This window comes from Oreochromis niloticus, linkage group LG17 (genome assembly GCF_001858045.2).
Source record: "Oreochromis niloticus isolate F11D_XX linkage group LG17, O_niloticus_UMD_NMBU, whole genome shotgun sequence".
NCBI classification, from domain to species: domain Eukaryota; kingdom Metazoa; phylum Chordata; class Actinopteri; order Cichliformes; family Cichlidae; genus Oreochromis; species Oreochromis niloticus.
The window spans coordinates 11616125-11631649 of NC_031981.2; the positions used below are offsets into that span (position 1 = coordinate 11616125).

General features: G+C 40.0%; 1 protein-coding gene across 5 annotated transcripts; it reads left to right on the forward strand.

Annotated features, from left to right (window-relative positions):
- The first annotated feature begins 153 nt into the window (after positions 1 to 153).
- On the forward strand, positions 154 to 15311 carry lrguk (leucine-rich repeats and guanylate kinase domain containing). Of its 5 annotated transcripts, none has more exons than XM_019347327.2 (21): positions 154 to 429; positions 636 to 689; positions 946 to 1047; positions 2117 to 2198; positions 2325 to 2425; positions 2700 to 2781; positions 2900 to 3024; positions 4100 to 4243; positions 4615 to 4695; positions 4887 to 4973; positions 5142 to 5248; positions 5810 to 5932; positions 6379 to 6475; positions 8141 to 8275; positions 8350 to 8551; positions 9304 to 9420; positions 10290 to 10444; positions 10623 to 10711; positions 11080 to 11148; positions 12240 to 12358; positions 12887 to 15311. In XM_019347327.2, the coding sequence occupies exons 1-21, from the start codon at positions 304 to 306 to the stop codon at positions 13108 to 13110; spliced, it is 2421 nt and encodes an 806-aa protein (XP_019202872.1). In that variant the 5' UTR covers positions 154 to 303; the 3' UTR covers positions 13111 to 15311. The 5 variants fall into 5 exon arrangements, with proteins under 5 accessions (XP_019202872.1, XP_019202875.1, XP_019202874.1 ...); XM_019347329.2 differs by having other exon boundaries at positions 155 to 429; positions 8162 to 8275; XM_019347328.2 differs by having other exon boundaries at positions 155 to 429; positions 5813 to 5932.
- Positions 15312 to 15525: the final 214 nt, after the last annotated feature.

The following is a 15525-nucleotide window of genomic DNA, read 5'->3' on the forward strand; positions in this document are numbered from 1 at the left end:
TTTCTATTGTTAAGCTTCATATTTTTTGTGGGTGGGTGGGGGGCGTTTTTTGTTTATTTTTTAAATGACGCTGTTTGTTTTTTATCTTTGTACGCAAAATAGGTATCAACGAGCATACAATAACGCTCGGTTGAAACTACAGGACCCATAATGCCATTCACTTCAAACTTGTCAGCGTTGCCAAGCAACGCCAGTGTACCTTTCATGTGCAAAGCTAGCTAGATGGACTTTTTTTTAAAACTGTCTTCCCTTTGACTGCTAACAAGTTAGTCTGTCGTCGAGTTCTTTTCTTTTAATGAAATAATGAATGAAACCGGCGAACAGTTTCCTTCCGCGTCGCTAAGCTCCTGCCTCCCAGGGTCCCTCACTGACGCTGCTTCAGCAGAGACCCCCACCTGCACTGAGCTGGAGGAAAACGGAGGGATGGAGGTAAGGCTAGGAGGCTATGTCAACTAGTAAAAACTTTTTTTTTAAAAAAAAGCAACATATAGTTTGAAACTTATTATATTCACTTACTGAAATTTTATGGTTTTCATAACAAAAATGTGGCTGAGCGTGTCATTGCCCCAAAGCAGAAACGGTGAGTTCATGGCGCAGGTTGAATAAATCCTCGTGTTTCTGTCACTGTGCAACAGGTAAAGCAGATGTCCTTGTACAAGAGGTCTGGGAAGATAAAACAGCACAGCAAGGTCAAATAGTTGAATGCTTCGAGTTTGTGGTAGCTGCATCGACAACGGCGCTAAGCAGAGTCTGTGTGTGTGTGTGTGCGTGTGCTGCATGAATATGTGCGCTTTTGCTTTTAGGCTCTCAGGACTTGGTCCTGTTTTCAGTGGCCTCTTGTCATATGCATGATGTTATCTTTACTTTTATGACACTTTGTAATTCTGTACCTGCTGGGTTCACTATTTTAATTAAACCTTACTTACTTATTTATCTTGTTTACAGAAGGATGGTGTTTTAACCGCTGAGATGATTTCAAATAGTATATTTCAACTCGGACGCTTTGGCACTGGGCTCCAGCACTCATTCTACATCCTTTCTCTGCCTGTGAGATACACATCGTAATTCATTCATTCATGTTATTGGCTGTTTAATGAAGACCAAGGCTTTAGTAATGGTTTGACATTGGGTCATGATCTTTTGCTGACAGTTATAAAATAAGAGTACACTTGATCATGACAGTATAGCACAGGTTAATTAAACTTAAAGGATATGAATCTGTCCAGTTAGGAAGTATAAACCTTTGTGAATCTGTTTCATATCTTTTGGTGCAAATGAATAGGACAACAGGTGCACTGGAGAGGCCACAACTAGACTGTAACATGCCCAGTGTGAACCTGCTCTCATCTGTGAGTAGAACAAGGCGCCAGTGGCGGACTTGCCAGTGTTGTCTGGCGAAGTCCAGTTGAGCTGCATGGCGGTGGACTGAAGCATGGGTCCCACTAAAGGACGCTGGAACCTCATGTGATGCTCATTGAGTCTGTTTCTGACAGTTTGGTCAGAAACATGCACATGAGTAGCCCACTGGAAGTCATTTTGAAAGGATCTGGCAGTGCACCTTCTTTTTTTTCTTGCACAAAGAAGCAAAAACTGGTCCTCTTGCTGGGTTTATGCCCTCCTTTGGCTCTGTCCAGCTCTCCTTGGGTAGTGACCAGTTTCTGGGTTTCTTTTCTACACTTTTAACTGCTGGGAGACACAGCAAATTTTTTCCTCCATCCTGGAGGAGCTTTGAAATATGAATGCACTGCAGATGTCTTATCCTAACACTCATGACAAGGACACCTGCAAATAGCAAAACTAGAGACAAATCAGTCAGGAAGAATAAAGATGGAGCAATGGTCTGTGGCCACCATCTGCAAAATCATTCCCTTTTTGGGGATTGCCTTGTTGTTGCCTCCCCAGTGCACCTGTGGTCAATTTCATTTGCACCAAAGCAGCTGAAATAGATTTACAATGGTTTGTGCTTCCTAACTGTACACACTGAACTTTAACTGACTTTGTGATACTTTGCATACTTTGATGATCAAGCGTTCCTTTAATTTTCCCTTAAATTGAGCAGCGTAGTTTAATTTCAAGCCAAAATGAGGTTAAATTAATTTTGTATTCTTTGCTCTAGAGTCACAATCTCAGCGACATATCTGTGCTGTGCAGTTATGTCCATCTTCAAAAGCTGGAACTGCCACACAACAAAATTCAAGGTGACTTTTTTTCTTATGCCAAGATTATCTTCCTGTTACACAGTGACATCATTCATTTATTTGCATATAAATATTTGCTGTCTTTGTTGTTTTTCATCAATTTTCATAACTTTCCCCAACTCCTAGATTTATCCTGCGTGAGCCACATGCCCTACCTTGTCATGCTGGACGCTTCCTATAATGAAATCTCAAACTTCTTTGAATTCCAGCCACCCAAGAACCTAAAGGTAACACGGGTGGTCCTTGAGCTGACAGGATAAGACAACATTTGAGTGGTGGCTTGGGCTTCACTCTCAAGCACTATTCCCTCAAGATAGGGCTGGATTTCCATAGCCCATCTGTAGTCGGTTAGAATATGCTTACAAGGCATTTACTGCCCTTGAATGACAGTGAACTTTAGTAAATTATTTTCCATACTCTGTGGATTTAGTGGAAGAATTTCTTCACTAAGATGTCCTGAAACTTTTTTGACTTTTATTAAAAGTGTGCTGCTATTTTCAGGAGGTGAACTTCTCCCACAACCGTATGACTAAAATGAGGGATTTGTCAGCCTATGCATCGCTAACTAAACTGGATCTAGACTGTATCCTCACTGCAAAACATTCTCTCTCAGACACATGCTCTGTGATGTATATAAAAAAAAGATTTGTGAACTGCATATTTTTCCTTTTGTGTATTATTCTTAACATGCCTCTACTCAGACAACAGCTTTAGTGAGATCAGTGGTCTTGAGCAATGTTGCAGGCTCACCCATCTCAGCCTGGCACACAACAAGATCTCGAGGATCAGTGGCCTGGGTGGTTTGCCTCTCACACACCTCTGCCTTGTAGGTTCTTCTCTATATATAAAAGGTGGAACTTCATATATAGATATTTTATAAATATGCATTTTAAACTGAACTCTTGTGTTTTCCTTTGCTCTTTTGGCAGTACTTCTGTTTACATGTATGAGATTGCCTGCTGTCGTGCACACATTGTTGCTGCTTGTGTATATTTTACACATGTATGCTCCGTTTCACCTGTTTCTTTTTTCCTGTTTTCTCTCTCCCTCTGTGTTCTCTTTATGTCTCTGTTTTTGGCCTCGCTTTTATATTCAGTAAAACCTTGGCCTCTTGTTCGAGAATCACCATATGGTCCAACAGCAGGCCCTTTCTCCCTCTCTCACTCTCTGCCTCTTTTTCTGCTTGCATGTGTGCACACGTGTCCTTTATCAGTGTTTCCTCATTGTCAGCAGCCCATCGGCCTGGCTGTGCCTGCCCCTCTCTGTAGATTTGCTTTGGGACCAGCTGCTGGTGTTTAGAGTGAGGCTGGACCAGTTTCAGCAGACACACACACTCAAGCAGACCCTGCCCATCCAGCATTCATCTCATCCCTTTACTGACCCCTCTTCCTCACATGCTGCCTCCCAAAACAGCATGGCATTGTCAGCCAGCCTGTTACGCAGCCCATCACAGCGGCGACCTGAGGCTTCAAGGGAGCAGCACAGTCACCCACCCCTGCTGACAGCAGCCCTCTGCCAGGCAACATGCTTGGCAAGAGTAGGCAGAGGTGTGGCCAGACGGCTAGATAACAACTTTTGTCAGTGGAATGGAGTGAGAATCAGGCTGGGGACCCAGACAAGGGAGGTGTGCCCAGGTCTTGTTCTTCAGTTAGCTGGTGTGCTGGGCTATCGCCAGGCCAGCTGTTTGGCTGTCAGTCCTCACCTGTCAAAAGAGGCAGGCCTGCCACTCAGCTCTGCACTGATGGGAAAGAAAGTTCAGGCACCCTTCAGAACAACCATGACCTGTCCTTAATATTTATTGGACACAGTCACTGAGTTTATCTGAATAAGAACACTTGGACTTGGGCATATGAATGAACTTCATGCTATCATGTTTTTTTTCTTTTCCTATCTATGTGCAGAGGGGGAACCATCTGGAGAAAATTGAAGGGTTAGAGCACCTGAAGAGCCTGCAGGTTCTCGATTTGTCTCAGAATCGCATCACCAGTCTTTCAGGCCTCGAGAACCTCCATCTGCTAGGCTCCCTCAACCTGGAGAAAAACCTGGTATTGATCTGAGAGAGTCTTCAGAATTAAACGTGTGATGTGCATATATCAGCATTAGTACCACATTCTTATAGGCACTTACTAATTCTTGAGCTTCATATTAAAAAACAAATAGACTTTTTAGATTAAATTGTAAGATGAAGTATTACAGACTCATTGTCTGATAAGATGTGTGATTGGTAGGCTGTTTAATGCTGTTTCCAGAATACATTTCAGTACTTTAAGCCATCATTACAGATTTTAATAAGATGCAAGAAAATTGGAAAATACCTTAATCATAGATAAGGTCAAGAATTTAACTTCATGGCTAAAAGGGCATTTCAAAATGAAACTAATACACTGTATGAACTGTCTGAGTAAACTTTTCACAGGTCAGTGAAATTCAAGAGTGCAAGCATATTCACGACCTTTTACTGTTGAGGGACCTCAGTTTGGTGGAAAACCCTGTGCAGGTAACCATGCCCTTTACTTACAACAGGATTTTGACTATGAGATAATCTATTAAATGTGTTTAAATGTACTGTTAATGACAGAGGTCTTCTTTCCTGTTTTTCTAAAGCTGTTTGGCTAGGCAACTTTGCTGACTGTATGTGCTTAGATTGGCATTTGCAATGTAGGCTGTCTGTGTGAATGTACTTGGTAGGAGCAACCTGATTACAAGCTGGCAGTCATCTTCCTCCTTCAGCATCTGACTGTGCTGGACCAAGAGGCAGTCACTGTTGAAGAAAAGGTGTGAACAGACAAAACAGATAATACTGTTTGGTTCACTAAACTGTAAATACATGTTTAATCTATCAGAAGCTTTTTTGTCACAATGAATAATACAAACCTAATGTATTCACCTAATGTTTTAAAGTCTGTGTGAACTGCTTCTGTGATTGTTAATTCTAATTCCCAGGTGTCGTCAGTAAACATGTATGACCCTCCTATGGATGTGGTGGCAGCCAGGGATCACATAACCCATCTAGTGTATCAGCTGATGCAGCCCCAGGTCCTTTATGAAAGGTTCACATTGACATTTATTTAATATCCTCGGCACTACATGGTCACCAGTTCGTGTAACATTAATAAGTTTATTAATTAACAATTATTACTGGGATACAAGCAAGAGCCTGTAGCATTTAGGAAGTGCACTACTAGCAAAGGTTTCAGAACAATCCAGAGATAACGATTAGCCACAATCAATACATATCTTGTAAAATAAAATATCAAGAAAGTTGTTTGCTTGAGCAGCAATTTATCCGCAGTGCTCCTGTTTATCTACACTCTAAAAGAAAAAAATTCAAGTATCAGCACTTTAAAAAAATATCGATCATCAGCAAATAAAAGCTGCAGCTGCAGTCAATTTGCCATTCTCCTCTGTGCTTACCAGAAGGAGCACATCCATACTGCCCACAAGGCTCGCGTTTATATTGACTGTAGGAGTGACTCTTGCTTTGTGGCTTTATATACTTAAGCAGTGCTCATTTTTGGAAGGGGGAGATAACTGGTTTTGAAGCTAAGAGCGGGCGTGTAAAATTAAAGTAGAAATCCTGAATGCTTCATGTGTGTATGTCTATCTCCAAGCAGTACACTTCCCAGTACAGACTTTCCCTACCCCATGCTGGTGCTCACAGGTCCTCGAGGCTGTGGGAAGAGAGAGCTGACTCACAGACTGTGTCAAGAGTTCAACGAATACTTTGCTTATGGGTCAGTCTTAAAACTTCTGCACACATAGTAATAATTCATATGCTGAGCTCTCAGAGCTAGTGCCCATTAGTAGTGCTTGTTTTGTAATACATTTGAAATTGCAAAAATACTATGGATTAAACATCTGATGATACAGTGGGTCCTTTAACTTTATATGATCTAGTAAAATATTTTATTCTTATATTATTGAGAGTCAACTGTGAAACCCAGACTGCTATGGGTAGCTTTGGCTGAACTTCAGAACATTTTTTTACACTGATATATTGAAGTGACTGAAGTTTCACCATACAGCACACATGCATAAGACATATTTCTGGCTCTCACCTTTAGTCACTTTGACAGTCTGAGACAGACTGAAAAGCCAGAGGTTTTGTCGCAGCTCATTTTCCTCTTACTAGCTGACTTAACTATGCAACTGTTTCTCTAATTTGTATCTGTCACCGCAGAATCTGTCACACCACAAGGGGGCCGTACTTTGGAGAAGAGAATGGACTTGATTACCATTTTGTGAGTGAGGAGGTGTTTCAGAGTATGATTCACACGGTGAGTTAGCTTGAAGTTATTTTGAGCTATTTCGAGTGTACTCAGAATAGTTTTATGTGGTTAGTGTTTTAAATCATACCCACAGCATAATTAAATCTTCTTGGACTTACTTTAGTGCTGAAGTCACATTCAAATTGACTTCTTTCATTGGCTTTAATGAGTTGAGTAAGTTGTGTTAATTAGTTTGACTTGGCTGAATGATTTTAGTTTAACTGGCTGACATTTTTGTGTAAAATAATTTAGTGGAAATGTTGGTTGAATGGAACATTTTTGAAAACGTATAATAGACATGTTAATTAAATTTTATTTCAGAATGTGCTATTACAGCATCTCCTATAACTCAATTTAGGCTCACAAAAAAGTGAAAGCTAATCAAAGGAAAGCCATCAATGAGAAGACACTGGTTAAAACTTCAAAACACCCTAAGGAGTGATCCACAAATGGCTCTCATTAAATACAAAAGCTACAGTTCTCTTAGTCAGAAAAAAGTGGAGTCCTTGGGTTTTGGGGCACATTTCTTTTCCATCTGTCTCTCTTGTCAAGTTGCCTGTTATGCAAGAGAGGTGGGGGATTATTTATAGAGGTCTGGGTCAGGTAGTGATTTACACAGGAAGCGCTTTGATGCTGATATTGATGCCTTTTGTCTTCTTGAACAGAGGTTAACTTTTCAGTCTGTTCCTCGCTCTATTTGATTTGTCCATTCTTCTCCTCCCACCAGTCTTCTTTTGCCAGCTATGTGGTTTATTGAAGTCTGGCCCTCCTTTTCTTGCTTGTTTTTGTCTTCTTTTACTTCTTTTACTCTTACTTTTCTTGTGTTAGTTTTCTCCTCAGTCCTCAAATGTGCTTTCTTGTAGCTTTACTGTCATGCCTTCTTACAAAATTGACCCCTGTAATCATATTACTGTATTGAGATGCTTTATTTAGGAAGACTTTGGGACAAGTGAGACTTGATTTGGAAGAAATGCTGTACATCTTATATAAGTTCTTTGTAAAAGTCATTTGAAATGTAGTGAATAACAGTTAATGAGTTTTCTCTTCAGTGTTGTTGCTTAATGTTGGTATAATATATATATTTCATACTCAATGCAGCGCTGAAAGGTAAAGAGGACATTAAATTTTGAGTCCATTCTGTTTACTGCTAATGGCTGCACATGTGGTTGTTTATTTGACAGTTTGCTGCTTTTATTGGAGATTTTAAAAAGTCAGTGGATGTGACTTTAAATGTCATGCATTTAATTAGTCAACATAAGCATCATAAAATGAGTTAAAACATAGCAATAAGTAACCTCATATATAATTTATATTAGAGCCGGAACAATTTGTTTATCAGCTTTTCCAACCACTAAACAGTATCAATAATTGTCTCCTATGTGATGTTTTGAATGTCTTGGATTTGTTAAGAGTGATAAATTATGTTGGTCTGACTGGCAAGAGGTCAGGGGTCATGTGTGAAAAGTAACAAAAAGATTTATTTATTTTTCCCTGCCAGGTCAGGGCAGGTTCAGTTCACAGGTGGACAAATGGCTGCAGGTTGTTAACCCTGATAGAACATGCTGGGATTGTGCATGTATGTCAAATATTATGTCCCATTTTAGGAGCTCATAACTGTTGCAATAGCGTGATGAATAGCGAGGCAATAAAATGTTCTCTCATTCTCTTCTCCTGCAATGGGAAATGTTCTTTCAGGGTAAGCTTATCCAGACCATCCAGTATGGGGGACATAGTTATGGACTTACCAGAGATGCTGTAGAGAATGTGGCGAGAGAAGGATTGGCCTGTTGTGTGCATATGGAGCTGGAGGTATGTGTAAGGAAAGCTCATGTATAAGAGTGTTAAAAGTAGGATATCTGCAGGCGTTTTGTCTCTTCTTTCAGGGTGTTGTCAGTCTAAAGAAGAGCTACTTTGAGCCTCGATACATCCTGCTCATCCCCACCCAGGTTGAAAAATACATAGGCCACCTTAAAGCCCGTGGACTCTACACCCAGGCACAAATGGATGCAGCAGTGTCACGTATAGAGCTCTACGCCAACACCAACAGGCAACGTCCAGGATTCTTCGATAATGTTATTCCCTGTGGTACTATGTTTTTTTTAATTGCTTTATGGGGGTTTTAATATCATCCGGTGGTTAATCAGATGTATTATAATAATTAGCTGTTTAATGCTAAATTGCAGTACAAAGTGTTCCAAATATTCACAATTAATTTTCAATAGTTATCAATTTGAAGCTATGAATCCACTTAACTGATTCCCAGAGGAGATATTTAGATGTTTCTACATTTTCAGCCCGTGGCAATACAGAAAATTTAAAGTTGAGTTTAGTTTGTTATGATCTCCAATCATTCTTCTCTGATACCACAAAAAACTTTACACTGTGACAATGCACCACCAATAGCCTTCGGTGTGATTGCTCTGTTCATCATTATAGTGTCTCACAAAGATTGAAAATGCCCTGGCTTAGTGCAGTCCAGCTATCATTGATATAACATTAGATGGATTAGCACACTCCACTAAAATCCATAAACTACACTTTCAATCCAATTACCACATGTATTAAAGGCACGTAGCCGCAGAATAGCTGTGTTTATCATTCCCTCATGAAAGCATTCAGACATGTTAGGGGTGTTCTTAATGAGATGAACATACAGAGAGTGCGGGCACTCATCACTTTTATTCACTGCCAGCCTGCACCTCATTACACTAAGGTCGTCATCCCCATATCTTTTGATCTATTACTGTTTGATGGGGAGATACGTTGGCTCTGTTGAGTACCAGATTTCTTTGTGTGTGTGTGTGTGTATCTGTGTGCCTGTGTGTGTGTGTGAGTAGATGACTGGGAAGACGCCTACAAGACACTGAGACAGGCAGTGAAGGAATACCTGTTGCTAGAGGAGCAGGAGGAGGGAGAGAACAACAACAGAGCATCCCCTGACAACACCTCCACAGGTGTCTATGTGTTTGTTTATTCACATCATCATTAGCAGATCCAAAGTGTCACAACGCCAGTTTTTTAAAGCAAGACACAGACTGTAAAGTTCAGTTAATTAATTTGTGTCTTGGTTTTGTTTTGTTTGCTTGTTTTTTTATTTATTTAAAGGAGCACTCAACCAATTTGACATGTGTTAATTAAGTTCATTTTCATTGGACAGGAAATGTTACTGAAAAACTGCAGGATAATAATATCGTTGATTGAGGAGAAGTTTTTTAAAGTCTGAAAATAATAATCCTGAAGCGATTAACCAGAAAACCTGTCTTAGAAATCAGAGGAATAAGGAATTTAAAAGATGTGAGGGGTCTCAGACAGCGCTATTAATTTCAGCAGTTGTTATTGTCAGACTTTCCCTCAGGTTTATAAAGTATGATTGCTAAATCATGGAGTGTCCCCTAAAATACAAATGGGGTTATAAATTACAACATGGACAGGATTAGAAATGAGTATATCAGAGAGACAGCTCAGGCTCAGTAGTTTGGAGACGAATTTAGAGAGGCAGGGCTGAGATGGTTTGGACATGTGCAGAGGACGGATAGTGGATATGCTGGACAAAGGATGTTGAATATGGAGCTGCCAGGCAGGAGGAATAGACTCCCAAGTTGATTCATAAATGTAGTGAATGAGGACATGTAGGGGGTTAGTGTTAGAGAGGAAAAAGGAAATGGAGACAGACGATCCGCCATAAAGACTCATAAAGGAAGCGATAGAAAGAAAAGTAGAGTATTATAAATTATATTTGATGATTTCAAAATAAAGAATTTCTAGAAACTCTGTTTTTATGCTGTTTAATACATTAGTCATAGACAGTATCTGTTTCTTGTAGGTCATAATCCAGAAGAGAAGCCACTGTCGCCTGTGTCAATGTCAGGATCGACACTCACGTCACACTCAGCCAGAGCTCTGGACCCCTCTGATATCTCCTACAGATCGTATTTTACCAAGATCCAAGAAGAGCTCCACCCTCAAAAGAGCTCCACTGTGAGTTACAGGATGTGTAATGATAAATGTATTGATAATGAAGCCTGCGAGTAAGTGATTCTAATTTGTGAATATTATAGTTGTTTCTTACATGTGTTTTTTTCTCCCCTCCTGCTCTGCTTTTTAATCGCTCCACCCACCAACTTTTCTGTGCCCTCTTTGCATCTCCGTTCTCCAGGAGCTAGCTTCTATCAGGAGGCGTGAGCAGCTGGTGAGGGAGGCTATAGTGGGGAAGAGTCCAGGGGTTTACAGCCAGCTCTTCAAAAGGTACAAACAAGCAGCATGCACTCCACTGCACTCCATTACTTAATATCAAGTGGGCACTTTGAGCTGGGGCAAATTGGTTTAATTGGACCACTTGTCCTAACTGTGCTTTGATGGTTTGTTTTGAGTCATTGTTTGACATTGAGGGTGAAGTGGCAGGTGCCCAAATAATTTGAATCTAACCATTTGTTAATATGATGGGTTCTTGTTAGAGGTGCACTCCACTCACTTGTCCTAAAGTACACCTGTTGCCAGATATGAATGATTGGCTGCGTATTTAATTCATGCGGACTATTTAGCACGGTAATGTGTGTGAACTTGTGCTGGCGAAGAAAAACACTGAATCATTACTTACTTTTTGTTTTCCTCAGTTCTGCTCAACCAGCGCCGTCATCTGTGCATAATGATGATTCTGGTAACATTTTTCAAGAGGACAGCGGGTAAGTAGTGAGGCCAGATGTTACTGTATGAAAATAACAGATTCATAAAAATGGCTTATTGATTTATTTTGAGGTGAGAGAAGCCAGAGGAAGTCTTACGGTTTTATTAAAAACAACCGTGAGCTAAAGATTAAGGAGCAGGAAACGGCCTTAGCGGCGGTACTCTTGACTCCCGAAGCCTGTTTTTACGACATTACTTGTTTTTTATCCAACTCAGTTTACAGGTTTAAGCCATGCTGGTAAAAATCGGAACACACATCCCACACACGCATAGACACACACACAAATACACCCACTCATAAATTCAGATTTTATTGCCTCTGCTGCTATTTAACTCCCCTGTGTGTACACTTACACTCAATAAACCTGTGTACTCCGCAAATAAGTATTTAATCAGGTACCCCATAATATGTGTGATGTGCACGCAAATGGGAGCCATCAATTTATTTCGTCCCCCCCCCCCAAAAAAAAATGTCATTTAAGATACATGCATAGAAACGTGTGCTGTCAAAATTAATTTGTTCCCTTCGGCCCTCGTCTTCAGAAGGCAGGTTTCATCAAACTTGTTGAAAATCTGCAGGTTCTGTCATCGCGGTGTGAGTAATACATGCCTCCAGTGTGTACAGTAGGCATTACTCACTCGCTCAGTAATTCTATGCAGGATTCCAGACATCTGTCTCCTTGTTGGCACTGCTCTTAATAGGGATGTGTCTTTACCTGTGTGCTTATTTCCCATGTTGTTATTGTGTAGTGACTGTGTAGTCTTGTGTATGCATTTGTATACATCCACATTGTATAGCTTCTAGGTGAATGAAAAATCTGTACCTGAGTACTTGTTATTGCATTATTGATATTACTGATGAATACTGTCAGTCTCTGCAGCAATGGTTTGCATCACATTCTGCCTGAGTTTCATTTTTAAGCTCTTCTACCCATTTCATTCACTTTTTGCTTTATTACCTGTGTAACAACCATATGTTTGTGTTGTTGCTGCCATTACACCTGCCACTGTATGAACTTCCTTTCCACTGCTTGTCTGTCTCTGTGTTTTTGTCTTCCCTTCTTGTCCCTCTTTTGCATTTGACAAACAGCTCGGATGATTCTCGTGCCAGCTCAGCTTTGTCTGTGCCCAGTTCAGCCGGTGCCTTCTCTGGCTTAGCAGAACCGCTACATGTCTCAGTCATGGGACATGCTTCGGAAACACTTAAAGGTTACTAAGTAATTTTTTTTATCTGTTGTGTTTATATATCTATATCTATTTATGTTCTATATGGAAAGAAAAATGTTTACATTTATAGAAGTAAAGAGAGACATGGTTTAATATGGATCCTTTTCTTAAGGAACATTTTAAATAAAGTATTATCTTTTAATATTTTGCTGTATTTTTAATTGTAGGTAAAACCATTCATTATAGAGATTGTGTGTGACTTCAACACAAATTTCTTTATATTTCTTTATATACTGTCAAATAATGCCCAACCCAAAAGAGCTGTGTCTGAAATGAGGTGACAGGGCTTACAAGCAGTGGGGTCTTTTTTTGGAAGCCAGGTGAGGGACAGCCAATCAAAAGAAAGCGAGCTTAAAGAGACGGAAATAGAGCTGGAAAAAAGTGTGACAGGTTATGACAGGTTATAACAGGTTTGTTTACTGTCTGTGGCAAAAACAGTAAATCTAATGATAAAATAGTCAAGTTGGCTTGCTGAACTGATAAAGATTGTTGATTGATTATTGATTTCAGACCACGTTCCATCCAGCCAAACACCTAATGACCCCCATCCAGGAGCAGATCAACTAGCTGCAGCTGTGTCCCCCTCCTCTGATCGACGCCCAGGGTCCAACGTTAAGCCCATCCTGCCCCCAATCCCCACTGGGCGCAGGACCCCTGCAGCACCCAGCCTATCTCCTTCACCCAGCCCCAAACCAGGAATGGAAGAGGAAGGAGATGCAAACATGGAGGGATAGCTTTAAAGGGATTTTGATTTCTGGCACCTAAACGAAGTAATCCATTTTTGTAAGAGTAAGATTTTGTAAGCATTAGATCAAAAAATGAGAAGAAAAGGTTGAAGAATATGTGAAAGTACATAACTTAAAATACAAGCTTGTATTCTGACACTGTAAAAACCACAAAACCACGTTATATGTCGAAGCCAAACACTTTGGGTTAGATTAGCCTGTCACTCATGCTGCTGCCTGTTTAGATACTTAGATATACTTCATTGATTTATACTCAATATGTTGTTTATCATGAGTGATGACACAGATTACTATAAACATGGTGACATTATTATTACTACTGCTGATGACACATTATTCTTCAGACTTGCTCACTGATTTTAAAGCGTGTTTTTCATGCATGATAAATGTGATGTCTGGATAAGAAGCAGTTCTTTTTGTCTTCTCGTATGAACATATATATATCCACAACAGAGATATTTGCTCATCTTTGAAACTTTATATATACAAACTATGCAATAAATGCCATTTCTTGATATGATATTAATATTCTTGACAGTGTAATAGTAGCATTTTATTTCCTACTGTTCTGTAATCTCATCAAGTACAATTTGGCATCTCGATACTGTGTAGTGTTGAGGTCTTGTCATGGGATGATAAATATATCATTAATCTTTATCTCTTCTGATGGGATTATTTATCCGGCTGAAAATGCATTCATATGGAAGTTGTTAATAGATATTAAGCAGTACACAATCATAAACATGCTACTATATTTTCACAGTGTCTGTGTGTTGCACGCAGCCTTGCATGCGCCAACATGTTCGTGGGTTTGGCACAGTGTCTATTAGTGAGTCGTATTAAATAGAAATTGCCATTCGTCACAGATGTGTGCATTGCTTATTTAACTGGTCCCTCAGCCAGTCCGCTTGTAGGTAAATGTGGATTTGCACACACTGTATGCAGGTTTGGTCTCCTGGGTTATACATGCGTGTGCAGCGTGTGGGCAGTGTGTGTTCGCTCACATATACACACAGAACACCTGGCTATCCATCACTGTCTGTCTTCCTCTCAGGCAGCAGATGTTGCAACTCTGTCATAATTCTTTTGGAAGTTTGAAGCCAGACTGTGTCTTTAGGGCCCCTGGAGGTCTAACCTACTTACTCTGCAGTCGACACCTCACTATAGCTAATCGTGGCCTAACATGTTGTCTTCCTGTGCATTAACATTACATTAGATTCGACTTTGTGCATGATATGTAAGGTATGCAGAGCCGTGTGCAGCTCTTTAAAGTGAAGTTTGAAATGAGGTGAGAATGAGGGAGTGGGAAGCTACTTCCAGTCTTGATGTATGCCTTTGTTTGGTGCCTACCTGTTCACAGCATTAGACAGCATGCCTTACATATTTTTTTCCCCTTTTTTTCTGACAGCAAGGTAAATCTACTCTAAACATGCCTTTTAAAGTGCTATACAGTTTATTTATCTGTGATGATTCTATACAAAGCAATCCTTAAATAACACTGTCTGTATTACCAGAGAAAGCTTAAAAAGGATGCACTGTCTCCTTTTAGAGGTGGTTCAATGGGTAGCATGTGCCTGGTAATGCTTGCCTCAAGCACTTGTCTTCTTTCGCTTCACCAGCTGCTGGAAGATAAACATGTCACATGCTTTCATTCTGGTGCTTTTATAACTCCTCAAGACACAAGCACTTCTTGGTACACGGAAAAAGTGACCGCGTTTTGTGGTAGACACAAAGACCTGCATCTGAGATTTATGTCTGGAGGAAAGAGAGAGCGGTTATGGCGATAGATATGCAGAAGCACGTTATCAATTTTCACAAAGCTGAAATAGGCAATGTTATGAATTAATTTTTTATGATATTTGTAAGACTCGAGCAATGAATGGAGAGAGAGTTAATCTATATTTTAATTCCAGAAAGAATGTTGTGAGAAATAATGGAAATTGGAAGCAGCATGGCATCAGAGTGACTGACGTTCTAAAACTGCATTATAGTCTTGGAAAGTTGTGTTTTGCCTGAACAAGTTTGATAGAAATAACACTTTATAGAGGTTTAATAAAAAGAAATATAGTTCTGTGCAAAAGGCTCGACCACTGTCATTTCTTTATATTTCGGTAGGAAAATGGGAAACTGGTGCAACGATTTATAGAAATGTGTAAACATACGTGCAAATAAATGATATAAGTCAAAAACAAAGTTTTTTCATATTTCATATGAGCACCTTTAATCTTCAACATAGCCTGCACTATCTCACGCTCTTCAGTTGTATTTTCTTTCAGTAGTCGTCAGGAATTGTTCTCCAGGCGTCTCGAAGGACATTTAAAGCTCTTCTTCGGATGTTGGCTGCCTTTTGTTCCATTTCCTGTAAAGCTGATCCCACACTGCTTCAATGAAGTTGTGGTCCTG